Source organism: Myotis nattereri (assembly GCF_964212035.1).
Source record: "Myotis nattereri genome assembly, chromosome: 13".
In the NCBI taxonomy this organism is placed as follows: Eukaryota; Metazoa; Chordata; class Mammalia; order Chiroptera; family Vespertilionidae; genus Myotis; species Myotis nattereri.
Genome location: NC_138088.1, coordinates 20,256,867 through 20,276,935, shown reverse-complemented (window position 1 = coordinate 20,276,935; position 20,069 = coordinate 20,256,867). Strand labels below are relative to the sequence as shown.

The 20,069-nt window shown below is 55.8% G+C and overlaps 1 protein-coding gene across 2 annotated transcripts in view; it reads left to right on the top strand.

The window, feature by feature from the left end:
• Positions 1–20,069, top strand: part of COL13A1 (collagen type XIII alpha 1 chain) — a 142,145-nt gene that overhangs the window by 10,952 nt on the left and 111,124 nt on the right. For both annotated transcript variants that reach the window (XM_081105120.1, XM_081105119.1), the window contains exon 2: positions 7,565–7,634. In XM_081105120.1, coding sequence (XP_080961246.1) covers positions 7,565–7,634 — 70 coding nt within the window. The remainder of the gene's footprint in view (positions 1–7,564; positions 7,635–20,069) is intronic.

Below are 20,069 nucleotides of genomic sequence, written 5' to 3'. Positions count from 1 at the left end.
TACAAAGAGAGCAGTGGCGGGAGGGAGAAGACGGTTTCTAAGGCACCCACCCCATGACACGCCCTCCGGGGCCCCAGCACACGGCCCCCTCCCCCCGAAGCAGACCAGGCCAGTCCAGTTCTGGTGGGTGTGGGCTGAGTGTCTAGATTTCCTCCGCTTTGATTTCACCCTGCTGAGCTGCCTGCGCCCCGGGGCACGCAGCCTGCTGCCCTAACAAACCCAGTCTGTGGGCCGCGTCTCCTGTGGTCCCTGGGATGAGGCCCACAGAGCCAGCACTGCGCAGCCCTGGTCCTGCCTCTGAGCCTTCGGTCCTCACCGGACTGCGCTCCCGCCCCTGTCTCCTTCTATCCGAATCCTGCTGAAGCCCAGCCCAAAGCGCATGTCCTCCTGGCCCTAGAGGGCAGACCTCAAAGTAAGTAATTTGGTTCGTGTGTGGATCAGGGACACCAGACCAGGCCCTGCCCTCCAAGGCCGGCTCAGGCTCCAAGGGGGCGCTGGCCCAGGAACAGCTCTGGCACAGGGTGTTGGAAAGGGCTCCAGCAGATGGATCAAGCGCCCACTCCATGCCAGGCACTGTCACCAGACACTTGGCCAGAGCTTTGCCCAGTGCGGTCATTTCACTGGGCAAGTCCTCCGTTCATAGTCCTCAGGTTCAAAGGCAGGCCTGCAGGCAGGACCCTCACCCACCTTCCCTTCTGCAGGCAGAGAGAAGGGCAGGGCAGGAAACTACCGTATGTCCACATGCTCGCAGTGGTGCCTGAGCCATACCAGCCTCCTGGGGCACCTGGGCGGGGTGGAGGCAGGCCTGGCACCAGGTCTAGAGAGCAGTGGCCTTCACCTGGCCAATAAGAACAACCCCTGGCCTAGCAGGTGCTCACCCTTCTTCACACCTGGAACTTCTTTCTCTTTTCTGATCTCACTTCACTTATCCCTCCAGCTGCCCTGGGCCGGCCCGTGGAGGACTAATATCATCCCCAGTTTACGGATGAGGAAACTGAGGCCCAGAAAGGTGCTCTCTCTCACTTCATACACAGTTAGTGGGAGAGCTGGGGCTGGACCTGAGGCCCTGGCACTCCCGGATGTAGCTCAGCCATGCCCCCCCTGCCAGCCCCGCATGACATGGGCACCCATCAGAGGTTTTTGTTAACCCTAAACAGAGACCCATCGCAGCCTCCAGGGGCCCATGGGTTCTAACAGGGGTCATACACTAGTAATATCAAAAATTAAATATTAAACGACATTTCCACCTAAAGCACTTAGCACAGTGCCTGGTATACACTGCTCAGTATGTGTAGCTATTATCTATAATAATAAAAGTGTAATATGCTAATTAGACCTGATGTCCTTCTGGACGACATTGCCATGAAGCCGGGGCTGCAGCCGCAGGATTGAGGAAACAGCCGCGGCTGTGAGGGAGGGATCCAGGCAGCCTCGGTGGCTGCGAAGGCCTGCTCTTGCACGAATTTTGTGCATCGGGCCTCTAGTTATTAATATTAGCTCATTTAATAATCTCACATCCCCATTTTGCAGATCCCTCATGGGGGAAGTGCCAGGCTTAAGGTCATGGCTATGGAGTGCAGACCTCACCTGGCCCCTGCCTTTGGGGTCCCAACCCCCACACCTGGACCCGCCCTATGTTACAGAGGCCAAGGTTGAACCTGAGCCCTTTAAGAGCCCAAAGCTGAGCATGGGGAGGGAGCGGCCCTAAACCCAAAGCTAGGCTGGAGCTGCATTCTTTGGGGGGAGTGAGGAGCCGCTTGGCATTTTCCCTTTGATACTGATACAGGCATTTTAATAGCTGCAGTGACCAGGCGGGTGATGTTTCAGCTGTGGCCACGCGGGGCATTCCAGGAGGCCCCGGCTGCCCGTGGGGGCAAAACAGGAAGGCTTCTCTGTGCAGAACGGCTGGGGTCCAGCCCAGGGCCTCAGAAAGTTTTCCACCTGCCCCTGAGCCTCAGCCTGGAGAGTTCTCTCTAGGGGTCTCAACTCAGGTGCCCAAGTAGGAGACGTTGGCCAGGGCAAGGGTACTGTGGTGACCTGAAGAGCACACGCCCCCCCAAAAGGGGCCGCCATCACTCAGCACCACCCGACGGTTACTGTGGCCCAGTGTTGCCAGGTCCTCCTATTGTACGAGGGATCAGAAATCTGGACCTTTATGCAATTCTCCTGTTTTGTAAGCAACCGATATTTATTGAGCATTTACCATATGCCAGGCCATGTGCTAGCACTTGAGGATGTGGCAGTGATTTAAAACAGACCAAAACACCCATGTCCTTGTGGTACTTACTTTCTAGTTGTGGGGGGAGACATTAAGCAAGAAAATTAGGCACCAACAACAGGAAAATCCTGAGGAGAAACAAAGCAGGGAGGAGGGATAGTAAGTATATTGCAGGAGGGCACTAGGGATGAGGAAGGCCTATATAGAGAGTGAGCCAGGTGGTTACCTATAAAGAGAACATCCCAGGCAGAGAGGACAGCACGTGCAAAGGCCCTGAGGTAGGAGGAAGCCTGGCATGTGCAGGCACTTCAAGGGGGCCTGTGAGTCACCCTGGCTGCCATGCTGAGTGGTCTGTGGGGCAAGGGCAGAGGCAGGGGATTCATCAGGAGGCTGTGGCAGCCATCACACCAACGTTGATGAAGCTTGGACCAGAGCGGGTGGGAGTGGTGAGACGGGGTCAGATCCTGGCCTTGTCTGGAAGGTAGAGAACAGGAGTTGCTGACTGATGGGTGTGGAGTGAGAGAGAAGGAGGCATCACTGATAATGTCAACGTTTTGAACAATTGAACAGGTGCCATTACCTGTGAGGAGGGAGGGGCAGGCTGGGAAGAAGGGGTAGAACATGAGAAGCTCAGATTTGCTGGCTAATTTGGGGGTGCCTGCCCGTGGCGATGTCAAGTGGGCAGCTGGATAAGTGCATCTGGAGGAAGGTCTGGGTTAGAGGTGCAAGGAGCAGGGCATGGCCACATACATAGGTGTCGAGGCCATAAGAGCAGCGACAGCCCCAAGGAGCCAGGGCGGAGGCAAAGAGGTGAGCCTGGGCCCGCGGCTCTCCAGCATCGCGAGTCAAGTAGGTAAGAAGGGGCCAGGGAGGACACTGAGGGAGCCGAGTGGCGCCCTGGGAGCCCAGTGAGGAAAGTGGTCAAGGAGAAGGATAGTGAGCAGGTGCTGAGATGAGGCGGGGGCTGCCCACTGGGCTTAGCTACGAGAGGTCGCCGGTGGCCGCAGGAGGGCCTCTTGGGGGCAGGGAGGGTAAGATCTGACAGGCGCTGTCCAGGAGGGAGCAGGAGGCTACACTGTCCATCAGGGAGTTTTTCTAGAAAAAAAAAAAGAAGCTTGACCAAGAGAGGACTTTTCTTATCTTTTCTAGTATTTTTTTTATGATGGGAGGATCAACAGCGTGCTTGCACAGTGATGCACATCAGCAGTCCTTTACGAAGGACGGCTTAATCCCACTCGAAGCCTGTTTTTGTAAATACATGTTAATGGGAGCACAGCCCTGCTTGTGTTGCTTTCGAGCTGTCTATAGCCGGTTTTCGCCGACACAGAGAGTTGAGTGGTTGTGACGGAGACTGTATGGCTCACAGGGCCTGAGAGAGTGACTAGCTGGCCCTCAGCAGACAACGTTTGCTGACGAATGGTGTAAGGGATCCAGGCCCAGGGCGGCAACAGATGTGCCGTGGGAGGGAGACCTGCTGCTGAGATGCCCTGGAGCAGGCGGAGGGGAGGACCTGCTGAGCAGGTAGGGGGCTGGCCTGATCTGGGGGCACAGACGGACAGGAGAGAGGAGAGAAGGAGCCCTAGCCGGTTTGGCTCGGTGGATAGAGCAGGGGTCCTCAAACTACGGCCTGCGGGCCACATGCAAATACAAATATTGTATTTGTTCCTGTTTTGTTTTTTTCAAAATAAGATATGTGCAGCGTGCATAGCAATTTGTTCGTAGTTTTTTTTTTTAACTATAGTCCAGCCCTCCAACGGTCTGAGGGACAGTGAACTGGCCCCCTGTTTAAAAAGTTTGAGGACCCCTGGGATAGAGCGTCGGCCTGCAGACTGAAGGGTCCCCAAGTTCGATTCTGGTCAAGGGCATGTACCTTCGTTGCGGGCACATCCCCAGTAGGGGGTGTGCAGGAGGCAGCTGATCGATGTTGCTCTCTCATCAATGTTTCTAACTATCTCTCTCCCTTCCTCTCTGTAAAAAAATCAATAAAATATATATATTTTTTTAAAAAGAGGAGAGAAGGGGAGTGTGCCCACAGGGGGGGGCGGGGTGTGCGTGGTGGTGGGACCTCTGGAAGGCCTCTTCTGGTGGCTTCTGTTTTCTCAGGTCACCAGGTGACTGCGTGTTGGGCTTGGGGAGAGAAGGTGTGAGAACTACTAGGACAGGAAGATGAGGGAACTAGGGCAGCACAACAAGCTTGCTGGGCTTTGCGCTGAGATAATGATCACGATTAAAGTGAAGCCAGTCACCCCGGCCGTACACTCCCCTGGCTTCCTTCTTCTGCGTGGGCACCAGCGTGGGGTCCACTAGGTCTGTGGCTTAGCCAGGAGAGTGTGCTAAAGGGAAGGGTATGCTGGCAGCCGGGCTGTAGCCAGGAGAGTGACCGTAAGCACTGACACTGGGCAAGGAGGGCTGTGAAATGTGGTGGGTGAAGGGCAGTGAGAAGGTGCCCGCAGGCTGGAGGGAGCCCGGGGTTGAGGCGTTGGAAGGAGGGAGCTGCAGAGACGGTCAGTGGGCGGAATGAAAGCCCAGGCTCTGGAAGGGGTGTGGCGATGTCGGGATTTAATACTTTTCAAAAATAAACACTATGCGGGCCAAGAAAACCCACCCACACCCTGAATGCAGCCAGTTTCCCATCTCTGTCAGATGTCTCCTTCCCCTCTTTTTTCTTAGATATTTTTATTGATTTCAGAGAGGAAGGAAGAGGGAGAAAGAGAAACATCCATGATGAGAGAGAATCGCTGACTGGCTGCCTCCTGCACACTCCACACTGGGGATTGAGCCCACAACCCGGGCATGTGCCCTGACCGGGAATGGAATCGTAACCTCCTGGTTCATAGGCTGACGCTTAACCACTCCGCCACCCCGGTTGGGCTGTCTCCTTCCCTCTTGATGGTGTCCCTGGCTCCCGATCCGCCTTTCTACCCCAGGCCTCTCTCCAGATCTCCAGAACCACATGGCCCTGCCCACCTGGACTCCTCCACCGGGGCAGCCCTCCAGCTCAGCTTGTCATCTTCCCACAAGCCTGCTTTTGCCCCTGTCCTGTCCCCATGGGGGCATTTTGGCGGCCATGGCAGAGCCTGGTCCTACCCTCTCCCCACCAGGTCCATCCTGTGCCCTGTGCATTCCTCCCCTTGTCTCCATCCTGCCATGACACACCGCAGACCACCGTGTCTCTCGGTGGCATGATGACTGTGACAGCCTCCAGAGAGGAACCTCAGCCTCCAGCCTTCTGTCCATCTCCATCTCCAGGGCCCAGCCCGCGGCTGGCCTCTTGTTGCTGTTGAACGAGTGACAACCCCAATGGCTGCAACCTGCAGCCAGAATGCTGCACACTCAGCTGGCTTTGGCTTGTCAGTCACTGAATGGCCTTGTCACTTAGCAGACTTCTGCCACACACCTGCTGTGCACCAGGAGCAGCCACCAATAAGTCTCTTAAGAGCCCAAGGTCGTTGGTGGGAAGGGTAGTCGATAGGTGCGGTCCTCGATGGAGCGTGGCATTGGTGAGCGGGGCTCAGAGCTGGGCATCGTGGGGCCTTTCACCAGACTTTGTCCTGGGAGGGCACGTGTTCACCCAGCGGCCATTCTGTGCCCACCTGTGGCCAAGCCTCAACATCCATCCACAACGTTTGTGCAGCAGTCTCCCTTCTCTGAGTGAGGGGCTCCCCTCTGAGACTTCCTCCCTTCCTCCCCTTCCTGTCTCTCTGCCCCTCTGCCCCTCCCTCCCTCAACGTCCTCACCTTGCCTGTGTCCTCACCTTGCCTGTCGCTGAGCTCCCTCTCCCGGGGGCATTTGTGTGCACCTTTCTCCAGCAGGGTGGAGTGGACTTTGCACCAAAATGCCTGAGTTCTTGTCCCAGATCCATCACGTACTAGCTGTGTGACCTTCAGCAAGTCACTCAGCCTCTCTGAGCCTCCATTTCCTTAAGTAAAAAATGAGTTAAATTTGTTAGATTGTGAAAAATAGATGTGATTCTCTGTATAAAGCACCCAGTTCAGCGCCAGTACAGATCAGGGCTGAGCAGACATGAGTTTGCACCAACCAGAGATGACGCCTCATCCCACTACACCTCCCCCTCGACCTTTCTTTACATCTCTCCTGGCCCACCCTGAGTGGCAGACGACACAGTAGTTAAGTGCTGGAGAGCTGCTGGTGGGGGCCAGCTGGCATCCTCACTGTCCACATGTCAGGGACTACTGGACGCTGTCAATCAGGGCCAGCCATTGTGCAGGCCCCATGCGGCCAGATCTTCCAGTTTTCCAGAGAAATTAGAAATGCAGATGTGCATGTAAAATCAACCTCTTCAAAATACTGGCAACAAATTCAATGAAAAAAATATCTGTGGGAACCAATTAAAATACATCTAAGGGCCAATTTGGCTCGGGGGCTACCAGCTTCAACTGCTGCACTAGCTTCGGAGAGTGTGGGTTCAAGTCCCAGCCTTGCTCCTCCCCTGACCTTGGCCAGGCTGCAGGCTGCCGTCTGTGCTTCAGGCTCCTCACCTGTAACATGAGTGCAACAATAGCTAACATGTACCGAGGGCTTTTCTTTCTATACATCGGCCTTTTCTTTCCTCTCAGTAACCCAGTGAGGTAGGGACTGTTAGCAGCTCACGGCCTGAGGCCTGTGCGTGGACCCAGGCAGTCTGGCCCGGAGGCACACCTGTTAACTTCTGTGCGTGGCCCCCGCCCAGGGTGCTTGTGAGGACTGAGACCTCAGCGCACCACGCTGACAGCGTAAGCACCCCAGGCACCGACGCTCTGGGCGTGTGCGTGTCCGTTTACAACCATGGCAATAGCCGCTCCTGGTGGGCAGGGGGTGCCCCCCTCTGCTTGTGGCCACCTCTTGGGGCCTTGCAGGTTAGCTCCGTGATTTGCAAGCTGGTGAGGAAGAGGTTTAATGGAGGCAGAGGACCTGCCCAGCCTCCAGCCCACCACTCCTGCCTGGGCCTCGCTTGAGAGGGACACAAGAAGAATAAGTCACTGTCCCTGCCCCGGGATCCAGCAGGAGCCCAGACTAGCCAGGAACCAAAGAGCAGAGAGCCGAGAGAAGCAGGCCATGGGGCCCATGAGTGAGCGGTGCGGGAAGGCCGCAGCTGGGTCCTGTGATGGGGGTTAATTTCTTTAAGAGCGCTCCGAAGACAGCAGACACTGAAATTAGCTAGATGGGACCTTTCCGTCTGCTTCTTATTACCCAGACGTCCGGTGGCCAGTCTTTGATCCAGGAACAGCCCTCCTGCCAGCCCCCAGGGGCCCCTCTCCCACACCCCCACCGCGCCAGCCCACAACGATTCCCAGCGCTTGGCCACCAGGACTCCCAGTGACTCCTCTCCTCTGTCTTTTTGTGCAGAAATGGAAGCTCCACTCTCGGAGGCGCCGAGAAGCCCCGAAGACGTCGCCGGGGTGTCGCTGCCCACCAGGTAAGGAGCCTGCGAACGGTGCCTAGGACGGGACGCCCGCCAGAGGCCCTCTCCTGGGTGTGCTCTGGCCACACCCTGCTCAGGGCATCGCTTTCCATTTGAAAGATGGAATGGCAATATCTGTGGTATTGCCTTTCCTCTACTCACTGATCCGCCCACCCACCCCCTAGCCATCATTCATTCATTCAGACATTCATTCATGCATTCATGAATGCTCCTATGGGCCTTCACTACATGCACCACGTTGTGAAATCAGACAAGATGATGGGCATGATTACGTTTTGCAAACTCTGAAGGGTTATGCAGCATTGACGAGAAGAGAAGCCCAAGAGGGCAGGGACCAGGCTCATGATGGCACTATTACGCCTCCAACTCCTGACACATAGTAGGCCTACAAAAGTGTTTGTTACTGGAACGAGCGAAGAATCCCGATGGTAAAACTCCCCTGCCCTCACGCGCGGGCTTTGGGCGCTTCATGCTGTGTGGTGTGGAGACGACCTCACAAACGCACCCGAGCACACTGCTCACGGTCAAGGTGATGCGGCGCAACCGAGCTAACCAGGCCAATCTGGATGCAGGTTCTGCTCCCGCATTTACTAGCCTTGTGTGGGCGGGTCACCTCCGAGGGCACCCCTTCTAGTGCTTGTTCCTCTGCGTAGAGCGACCCGCTCCTCGCCGCGCCTGCTCATCTGGTCACAGCTATGTACCGAGTCCCTGCTCTGTGCTGAGCGCTATGCTGCGTGTTGGGTTCAGTTTCATTGCAAACAGTTAATAATAATGATGAGTTCGTTCATCCGGACTTTTCTAGGTTGCTGACTATTATTATTAAGGCATGAGAATGACATGAGCAAGTTTCATTGTTCCCATGGTAACTGGTATGGGCTGTACTTTTGGGGGGATGAGGAAGAAAGTTCCAAAAAAAGGTTGGGGGGGAAAATAATCAAGTCATCACAGGGGCCTTCCCGATTGGCTCAGTGATTTGCCAGCTGGTGAAGGCAAGGTTTGAGGGAGGGCAGGGGACCTGCGCAGCCCCCAACCCACCACTCTACTCCGGACCTCTGCCAGCTCAGAGTGTGGCCCCTCGATACCACCGTGGGCAGGTGGCAGTGGCAGAACACTAACAGCTCTCTGGCAAGCCCTCCATGGACAGAGGGGCCAAGGAGCCCAGGAGCCCTCACCATGGTCCCCAAGCCAGGGGAGAGAGGCCAGCATGTATTGAGCAGGTGGGAAGGGAAGGGACAGCATTTGCTGGAGCATGAGTGGCCGAGGTGGGAGTCACAGTGCAGGGGGGCTGCCACAGGAGACGGTGGCACCGTGATGCGATTCAGCTGGCCTCAGGCAGAAGAGGGTCATCTGGGTTAATTAAAAGGGTGTCCAGAAGCCCTGGGAAGCTCCCTCCCTCCCTCGGGGCCCAGGAGATTGAGCCCTGGGATCTGGGAACGCTTTGGGGAGAAGAATGCCAAGATTAATGAGATGAGATGAAGGCAAGGCTGGTGTGGCAGGCCAGGTAGCATCAGGGTTTCGAGGGCCGCCCACATTTCAAATCTTCGTGTCTGGCATCTCTGTAACTCTGATCAATTGTAGTTGGTCATTTTGCTCAGGGTGTAGCATGTTGGGGAGGGGCAGGAGATTTGGAGACATGAAGACACAGGTTTGCATTTCAGCTCTGCATTTACCAGCTGTGTGGCCTTCCGAGAATTATTTGCCCTCTCTCTGCTTTGGTTGCCTCCTGTGAAAAATGGGGATAAATTAGTCCCCATCTTGCAGGTATATGGCGATGATTCAGAGAGATAATTGTGGGAAGTATTTAGCACCTTTCCTGACTCCTACTGAGCACAACTATTTCCCCCTCAGTTCCTCTTGCACTTTAAAGACGCTCAGAAATCCTCATGAGGCGCCACATCCTGGTGCTGGGGGCAATGCGGCTGCACATCTGTGGCAAGACAGAGGCTTACCCTTCCCTCCTCCCTGCCTGATTGGGCTTCGCAGGCCCTGCCCCTGTCAGGGTGGGTGCCTAGCCAATGGGTATCAATTTTGTGCTTGGGAGAGTCTGGCTCTGGAGGTCCTGGGAGGCTGGGAGCTGGGGACGATGTGGTAGGAGGGAGGGAGGATTTGGAAGAATGAGAGTTTGTGTGGGACCCCGGGCTCTTGGGTGGGGAGGAGAAAGTGGTGAGGCAGCAGGAGCAGCTCAGAGGTGGTGGGGAGGAGGGGCACATCGGAGTGAAGGGACACAATGGGGGGAGGGGGAGGGGGTTGATGCAGGTCCTCTGTGGGAGGGGCCACCAGCAGGCCACGAGGTGGCCAGGAGATGGGAGGAGAGAGAGCAGGGGCTTCCAGAAGGGGTGTCTGGGGTGTTAGGGAATTCCCCAGAGGGCAGTTTGGCCTGAAGTATAGACCAGAGCCAGGCAATTAACACTTAGGGCATTTAAGACAAGACCCCAAATGGAGGCAAAGTAGGAAGGAGCAAAGTTCTGGAAGGGCTGCACAGGGCGCTCAGACAATAGAGCCCCGGAGTAAATGCATCTGCTAGGCTGGGCTAGGTCCTGCTGCGTCCCTGGACCTGCCCCCTCTGCCCAGCCCGAGGCTTCTCACCCACTGAGGCCTACGGGCATGTGGCTGCCAACCTGTATGAGAAATGGCAGTTGCCACTGCCCCTCATTGGGCACCAGTTGTGGGCTGGGCGCAGTACTGAGCACATCTCCAAACCGGCAGAGTGGAGTTCCGACATCCTGCAATGGTTGCAAGTCCCCACGTGCATGGGTAAAGCACCACTCTGGCTCGTCCGCCTAAAGCTGCCTCTCCGAGCATTTCCTTAGTCAGGGGTCAGAGTGTAACCTCTTTAGAGCGCCTGATACTTACAGAAGGACGTAGGCAACTGCAAGTGCCACATACAGAGTCAAAGCCTCCTTCCTTGTGTCTTGCCAGCATCTCATATTGTGCCCCATGCCTAGTAGATGCTCAAGGAATGTTCCCTAACCGATCAAGAACCATCGCTGCGTGACTGGATTCTTTCTTGTGTTCCCTGTCTCCCCTCCGGTTGGTTTCTGGTGCCTCGCCCGCCTGGAGCCGCTCTGAGTCTTGCCTGAGGCTGAAATCACAGCAAATAAGCACACACTCTTCCTGCCCACAGTGGCCACTGAGATTGGAGCTGGGAGCCCTGAGCCCAGGCCTGCCCCGGTTTGCCTCTGAGACCCGCTGGGCTGAGGTGGGAGCCTGTGGTGGGTGTGTTCTTCCCTGTGGCAGCCTTGGGCCCTGGGTGGCATCCAAAGGGCTTGGGACACATAATCGTGGGCAGAAAACCCACCTCCTTCCCTTCCTACTCTGACCTTGCCAGCATCCTCCCAGGATCCTCCCTGTCCCAAAATAGCCAAGCACTGGCTGCAATCGGGCTGTGTCCTGCTTCTGGCTGCCTGCACTGCTCCAGGGGATGATGGGCCTGGAGGCCGGGACAGGATGCCAAAGGTCGGGCCTCGTCAGGAGGGTCACGGCGGCCAGAAGTTCAGAGGAATAGGTGTGGGCCGTGTGCAAAGCGTATGGCCTGGCGGGACAGAAGGGCGTTGGGAGCAGATATACAGACCGTGGGACTTCCTAGGCCACTTGAAAGGAACACAAAGATCAGGGACTCTCCCATCCTCTCTCCCTGCTCTTAGTCACAGAGGAGGAGCAGGACAATGCAGGCTCCAGGCAGCAAGGAAGCGGCTACTTCAGGGCCGCCACGCTGGGGCTGGGTGGGGCCGGCAGTGTGAGGGATGCTACGTGCGGACACACGGACAGAACCAGGACCGGCCGAGCTGCGGGAGCGGGTTCCTCCACTGTCCGGGCTTCATCGCTAAGGCGAGGACTCGGTCAGTGTCACACGCTGACCACCAGGCCAGAGGTTGGACGACCATAGTGGGGGAAGGGTGACCTGGTCGGGCCTGTGCGTAGTGCCCTCGCCAGGTGGTGGGAAAGGCCAGGGCCATGATTTAGGGCAGGGGTCCTCAAACTTTTTAAACGGGGGGCCAGTTCACTGTCCCTCAGACCGTTGGAGGGCCGGACTATAGTTTAAAAAAAAACTACGAACAAATTCCTATGCACACTGCACATATCTTATTTTGAAATAAAAAAACAAAACGGGAACAAATACAATATTTGTATTTGCATAGTTTGAGGACCCCTGATTTAGGGTATGCTAATGAGATGCATGCTAATGAGAGGTATGCTAATGAGAGGTGCAGATGAAGTGTCAGGGATTCCAGAGGAGCTTGGCCCTCTGGGAAAACGTCCCTGAGGAGGTGGCACTGGAGGCTGGAGACAAGGAACAGGGAAGCAGGTGGGGGCATAGACACAGCTGCCACCATAACTCTAGACCCCCAATACAGGACTCCAATAGCGAGGAGGAAGGTCCCTTCCTTGCAGGCTGGAAGACAGTGGTCCAGGGAAGGGAGGGTGGCCCTGCCATGGTCACCAGGTGGCTTCCGTCTCTGGGCTCCTGTCACTGCTTCATTCTTGCCGTCCCCCTGGCCAGCATGGAAGGGGACGGGGGAGTGGAGGGCAGGAGAACTCATGCCCAAACCCTGAGAGCAAAATTAGAAGGAAAACAACCTGACCGCATCACGTCTGCTCCTATCCCATCGGCCGACACTTAGTCGCATGGCCCCCCAGATCCCAGGGAGCCGGGAGGGGTTTTTTGCTGGGTGGCCACATGTCTAGGTACAACTTAGTTACTCTGGGAAGTGGGAGAACAGATACGTAGGGACAGCTCACAGTCTGCACAGAGGCCCTCCCGGGGAGGCAGCGGCGCGGACAGGCTCTGGGAGTGAGAAAAGGGCAGGGCTACCTGGGGCGGGCAAGCAGGTGAAGGGGCACAGAAGCAGTGATGGGAAATCAGGGTGGGAAAGGCAGCCAAGGGCCAGGCCGAGGAGTTCCGGCTCAGCACCCTCCGTTCAGAGGGAGGCAAAGGGTTTTCACCAGGAGAATGATTGGTTGGTAACGGCTGCCCAAGGGCTGTGCTGAGTCGGATTCTGAGGCTGAAAAGGCGCAGCAACCACTGAATGATTTGCGCTGCGAATGCCTAGCAGTGGGCCGCGATGCCTGTGCCCTGGCTTTGTCACCCCGCGGGAGATGATGTTGTGTCAGAGAAGGTTCGGGGAATAGGGGTAGGACCCGGTCCAATCCTAGAGCCAGAACTGGCAGTGATGTGGACAATGGCTTGGAGAGGCGGAAGCCCCTTGCAGCAACAAAAACGTCCGAGATGCCATGAACAGGGCTCCATTTTCTCATGTGTTTCCGTTTACGTTCGCTCGGGAACTGCCTCCGGGGCTTGGTTATTTTCCATAGGTGGTGAGAGCTGGTGTCCGCACGTCCTGAAGCCCTGCCTCTGTCTAGCCTTGCCCTGTTTGCCCTGGCACCCGTTTTTGCCCCCAGCAGCCTCATTGCATTTACAGGGGCAGGGCCCGTGGCCAGAGCTTCTGTCCCCAGCTGGGCCCCTCCCGCCGCCCCTGGGCTCAACGGAGCAGAGCCACAGCCCCCCTTCCTTTGTGGTTCTCCGTATTTCAGACTCAGCTAACCCCAAAACGGGAGGCTGCAGAACAAAGTGTCCCTGGTGCCACTAATAAAGAAGATTGCAGGGCTGATGGCTGCTTTAGGGAGAACATTTAAACCAAAGAAAGACTGTTTTCAGGTACCTCAGACACTCTACATGCAAATAATCGCTGGGGTGATTCTGAGTCCTTCGTGGCTGTTTCTTAAAGTGCATCCAGCCTGGAAGAGACCCTCCTAGTCAGTGCCCACTCGCCCTTGTTTTGCTTCCGCCAGAGGGATGGGCTTTCATGTGCTGTGTCAGCTTCATTCCCCCTCTCCCACCCCACCACCTCCTCCTGACTCTGCAGTCCTGTCTCACGGCCCATCTGACCTCCCAGACACCCAGGCACCAGCCCATCGCTGTCCCCTTCTCCCTCACCCACTGCGCTCCATCAGCTGCTGGGTCCTATTGATGCCACTCCTCCACTCAAGAACCATCCATGGCTCCCTAGTGTTCATACACCCCCCACCCCATAATCAGCCCACGTTTGTCTGTCCAGTCCAGTCTGTGGCCAGTCTCCCGCGACGCTGTACTCCTTTCCTCTCAGTAACATTGGGCTACTCACCTGCCCTGCCCACGCACTGAAGTCTCGCCTGTCACAGTCGCTCATGCCGGTTTGATATCTGTGTTCCCTGTTTCACACCTCCCCTCTCCACCGCCCCGCCCCCCCGCCCCCCAGGCCTACTACAGCACCCCTGCAGCTCCTCCCACCTCCTCTCCTCCCACACCCTCTTCAGTAGTTCTGCAGTTGGGTTACTATGCTAACAGAATGCCTCGTGTGTGCTCAATGTATAATCCAGGCAAAACCACCAACTGGGACAAGTAATTTGTCTTCAAATGAGAAGTGAAAACAGACCAAAATGTGTGCACCTGCAAAGGTTTCTCCCTGGCCACGGTCATAAACCATTTGATTTCAGTTCTGCAGGCGCTTGACAGCACAGCTCAGAATGAGGCTCCTATAGAGAGGAGCTTTTGTGGGTTTCCAGCCGGGGAGAACCTTCCCCACCTACGAACCACATCCTCCAAGCGCACGCGCTGAAGCCAGCGGCTGCCTCCCACACCTGACCCTTTCCCAACATTCCCTGTCCTGGGGGGCGGCACCATCACCACATGGGCCCGGCAGTGGGCTGGAACCTGGCGTCTGCCCGGAGGCCGCCTTTGTCCTCACGTCCCATCAATCACCCAGCCCCACTGATCCCACTGCGCCGATTCCCTCCATCTTCACCACCGTCACTCCTGTTCAGGCTGCCACCATCTCCACCTTATTCACATCAGCAGCCCCTAACGGGCCTCCCACAATCCCTTCTTCACCCAGAGGCCAGGTGGCCTTTTTAAAATTAATGCATCACCCTAGTTAAGCATGTCAGCGCTTCCCATCGCACTTAGGATCGAGTTCAAATCCCTAATGAGGCCTGAGCCCCTTCAGGCCTCCCCTGGGCATGATCCCTTCTGCGTGCAGAGTGACACCTGTGATGCCTGTGTCAGCTGTGATGCCTGGTGATGCCTGTGATGCCTGGTGATGCTTGTGGTGCCTGGTGATGCTTGTGGTGCCTGGTGATGCCTGTGGTGCCTGGTGATGCTTGTGGTGCCTGGTGATGCCTGTGATGATGGTGATGCTTGTGGTGCCTGGTGATGCCTGTGATGCCTGGTGATGCTTGTGGTGCCTGGTGATGCCTGTGATGATGGTGATGCCTGTGGTGCCTGGTGATGCCTGTGATGATGGTGATGCCTGTGGTGCCTGGTGATGCCTGTGTGCTGGTGACAGTATTTGGTGCAGAGAGGCTGTATGGGGCGGGAGCCACAGCCAGACCAGTGTGGGCATGGTGTGCTCTGGAAATCAGACAGCCAGTCAGCAGCTCGGACCCTGGGCTCCAAATGAAGGCATGTCCTGTGGCCTCTGTGGTCCTATTTCAGGCATCCTGCTTCCCCAGAGGAGGGCTGGCTGGCACGTAGGAGAGGACCCTGGACATAAGGAAGCACCCAGCCTTGTGGGGAGGGGTTGGGAGCCAGTGTGAGCAGGCTGCAGAGACCACAGCTATCCCCAGACGCCCCCCCCACCCCGCCCCCGCCCTGGAAGGGCCTCTTCCTCAAGGCCCTCCGCTCCCCACTTCACAGCCTCCTGGGGAATTCTCTCAAGTTAATAATTTCTTCCCGTTTCCTCCCGAAAGCACTTCCAGATCCCCAGCCTCCTGGACGCTGCTGACAATGTGTTTCTCCTAGATCGGTGCTGATAAGGCCCGCCCGGGTGGTCACTGGGATTTGTAGAGAAATAAAAATAAGGAAACGGAGGGTTCCGGAAAGGCAGAGTGCTGGGGCCAGATGCCCCAGACTGGGAACCGGTCCCAGGCCGCGAGGACTTAGCAGGACACTGTCCTCTCTCGGTGCCTCCATTTTCTCACGCGGAAGGAGAAGAGACTGAAGAATAACGTCTCTGGGAAAGAGGGGGTGGCCCCAACAAAGCCCCCGCCTGGGCACACCCTGGAGAAACACACCCACGTACGTGAGGGGAAGCGTGTTCACCGCGGCCCCGTGTGTTACCGAGAAAAGGAAAGAAAACCTAAATACCTGCCAGTGGAAGAGTAGAGACATGTGGACATTAAATCGAGGCACTTCCATCAATGCAATGCCATGCACCATCTCACAGATGAACTGGGCCTCCAGACCAAGCTGTGCTATGGGCGAATCTCATCCTATGGGGCGAAAAGAGCAAATTACAATTAACTTTTACAATACAGTTAATATATATAACATTAGAAACATATAAAACAACATGACACATTGTGCAGGAAATATATGCAAAAGCAATAAGTATATGAAGAAACGCATGGGAGTGATAAACATCAGATTCAGTGGGGAGCAGGGATGCAGTAGAGATTGGGGTCCCTGAGGGGTTGGCTATATTGCTCTTAAGCTGGATGATGAGTATGCCAAGTTCATTTTTTAAAAAAATATATTTTTATTGATTTCAGAGAGGAAGGGAGAGGGAGAGATAGATAGAAACATCAGTGATGAGAGAGAATCATTGATTGGCTGCCTCCTGCATGCCCCCTACTGGGGATTGAGCCCGCAACACAAGTATGTGCCCTTGACTGGAATCGAACCCAGGACCTTTTAGTTCATAGGCCGATGCTCTATCCACTGAGTCAAACCTTCTAGGGCCCAAGTTCATTTTTTTATCCTCTCCCAATATGTCTTATTGGTTTGGGGGCAGGGGTGGGGCGAGAGAAACATCTATTGATTGCCTCCTGTACATACCCTGAGCCGGGATTAAACCTACAACCTTTTGGTGTACAGGATGACACTCCAACCAACTGAGCCACCCAGCTACAGCCATTATATTTTTTGTAATGACTGTATTGAGATATAATTTCATATACAACTCATCCATTTTAAGTGTACAGTTTGATGATTTCTAGTATATTCAGAGAGTTGTGCGACCATCATCAAAATCAGAGAATTTTCACCGTTAAAAAAAAAAATCCATGCCCTTTAGCAGTCATCCTCCATTGCCCCCAACCCTCCCACCCCAGGCAACTGCTGATCTTTTTATTCCTGCGGGCTTAGCGTAAGGTTTTCAGGTTCATCCATGCTATAGCATGTACCAGTGCTTTATTCTTTTTTATTGTTGAATAATACATTATATTATTATAAATATTTACATGGTATTCCTTTTTGAATGTCTAAAATATTTCAATAGGAAGCATTTTTAAATCTGAAGTTGATGAGAGGATGCTTTGGGTGAGAGCATGTTGAACCAGCCTCCGGGCCTGACTCTATAGCACCCAACTGGCACCCCCCACCAACAAGGGTGTGAGATTGCTTGGAGCTGAGATCCCGTGTGTGGGGCCTTCAGCCACCTCTGGGCTGCCAGCAACAGTTCCAGCCCTACCAGGACCCAGGGAGGCCAACCCGGCCGGGCTGGACTCCCACTCCCACCCCCCTCCTGACACGGGGCTGCCTCCTTCCCCTCCTCTGCCCTGCTCAGTGTCACCACCTCTGCAAGGTGTCCCATGCCTCCCAGGTCCGGCTGGCGGCCCTTTCTCTGAGCTCCCTCAGAGCTGTGCTCCAAGCGCTGTCCGGCCCCACGGTGAGGAGCGACAGCACTGAGTCCCTGCAAGGTCCCTAACTTCTCTGGGCGTCTGTCCCCACACTGTGAGCTGCAGGAGCGAGTGTCCGCCCAAAGGCCAGAGGTGAGGATTCAAGGAAACAAGCTACGTATCTACTGTCCACAGCCTTGTCTTGTTTAGGATCTGCTCTATGTCTCTGGGGCCCCTGCAGGCAGGTGGTCCTGGGCAGGGCTGGGCTGTCTGCAGGGAGGTATGGTTGCCCGGCTTCAGGAGCAGGGGTGCCTGCCTGACCTGCCCGAGGAGAGGCTGGCTAACCCAGCAGTTACACATCTGACTCCAGCAATCCTGGGTCAGATCCCAGGAATCCCATTCCGCTCCCTATTAGTCCTGGGAGTGTGGATGAATGACTCTGACCTGGTGTGAAGGGAGGGGTTAGGACAGTACCCACCTTACTGGACCTGACACGAACTCGGCTCAAAACGATTCGTTAGTTGTCATAATGACGATAATTATGTTGCGTGGAAAGGGGCGTCTGGTGAGACGGGTTGTGAGGAGAAGCTACAGCCCTCACCCCGTTGCATCAGCCATGAGAGATCCGGAAGAGGTACCGGTTTGTGCCACCCAATGCAACAGGGAAACAGCTTAGGCTGCAGAGGGCGCGGGCTTCCTCTCTGCCCTGTCAGAGCCTAAGTCATTCCAACTCGGAGAAAAATCCTGGATGCCTCCACATTCAGCAGTGCCCCGCAGGAGATGCAGAATGGGCGCGAGGCATGCCTACCCTCAGAGCTGGCCTCCCAGCTCTCCATGTGTGGCTTTCGACATGGGAAAAGCCGCTTACCCTCCTCTCTGAGTTTCCATGAGCTCATCTCTTACGCACACATGTCTTACAGGGTTATTGCAAAAGTTCTTGGTCAACTGCTGGGTACCATACAAATGAAAGCCATTAGAGGGAGAGGAATTAGACTTGCCCACAGTCCCGTTATGTAATAGAAGGTAGGCTGCGTTGAGGGCTGCACGATATGAATACAGGGCCGTGGGCAGTGGGGGAGGGAGCGTTAATTACAAGTGGGGCGATGGCTGGCTCCTTGGAGGGGATGTTTGAGATCGCTGCTGATGCTCAGGGCCCGCGGGCCTTGGAACCCTGCTTTATGAAGAAAGACTCAGCCCCTCTGCACTCCACTGTCTCCAGCCACAGCCTGGAGCAGGAGCCCTGGGCAGCGGGGCTCTCCTTAAAGGTCGTGCCTGTGCCCTGTGTCCATTCGGAGACAGGCACCCGGCCTCACTCTGTGCCCTGTGAGGGGAAGGGGCCATGTTTGCAGCAGCTGTTGGTGGGGTTGGGAGTGACTGAATTTTGCAGGAACTCCAACCACAAGGGACAGCTGTGTGTCTGGGTGGACTCGCAGGTGACGGCCGCACTGGCTGTGTGTTCATTTCCTCCTGTCCGTCCAGCTTCCAGCCTCAGAGAGGCCAGCAGAGGCTCCCCAGGCCCCGGGAGGATTAGCCACTCGTGTGACGGTTCCACAGGTGTGGATCACGCACTTACCTGTCAGAGCCTTTTCCTTAGCACCTGCCCCATGAGGACAGAAACTATGGCCAAAGCGAACCCCCACCTCCCACCCCCTTTATCCCCACCCAGCAGAGGCAGACCAGGGACCAGTGGCCAGACTCTGAGCTGGCTGTGTGCTCACCAGGGCTCCAGGCTGCCTGGACACTGTGTTGGCATGTGACTTGGGCCTTCCATGGGTTAACAGCAGCGCCAGGGCCATGCTCAGTGCCATGAGGGTACAAGGAGCATCACACACAGTCCCTCCTATCCAGAGCTAGGTCAGAGCCAAGCCAAAGCAGGGCATCACATTTGGGAAATGCAAGAGAAGGAGTGATTGCTTTAGAAGGGAGGAATCAGGAAAGGCTTCCTGGGAGAAGTGGCATTTGAAGCAGACCTCGACAGACAAGTTAAGACGCCAGGAGCGGAATACATCCATAAGGTCATTGTAAGCAAAGGAAACAGTGTAGTAAAAGCATAGAGACCTAAGGAATGTGCTTTCTTACTCCTCCTCACCCTGGGAGAGAAGGGATCATCTCGAATGGCTCCAGCAAGCTCACAAGGAGGGATGTTGTCAGGGAGAAGTCTGGAATGAAGAGCTGGGGGTGCGGGAAACAGACCATGAGCAGAATTGAACACCGCCCTGGAGATGCCACGGGAGGTTTCCCCGAAAGGGTGTGGCAGCATCCAGCTGTACTCACTGCAGGGTAGAGGATGAACTCGAGTCAAGCAGAGGAGCCAGGAGGAGGTGGCAACAGTTCTGCTGAGAGGAGGCCTAAAGCGTGTGGACGGGGTTTCATTGGCAAGTGTTGGCCACATGGTAGGTGTGGGCGGGCGGGGAGGCAGTGCGAGCCTGTGAGCCCAGAGGAGCCACCGTGATCACGGCATGTACTTGTTAAAGCAGCCGTGACTGTCCGACATTGTTAGGTAAACATTCACAAGCGTCCATTGGTGGTAACTGGGGAGAGTTGCACCTTCTCTAGCTGCACAGCGAACCACCAGCAGAGTCATGGGACTTGGGCCCTTTCCAAGGCCACGGCCTACAGGGGTCAGCCCTCACAGCTCCCTGTGCTGGCGGACGGCTTGGTGACCCACTGGGTGTCAGGATGTCTGATGGCTTTATGGAATGGATCAGTGAGGATAACCTCAAAGAATCTGTACGTGGAACTTCACCCAACCAGTTAGAATTCGGGACTCTCAGGGCCTCCCAGCGGCGTCCAGCTGGCTGCTCGGCAGCAGACTGAAGGCTTCCAGCAAACTTA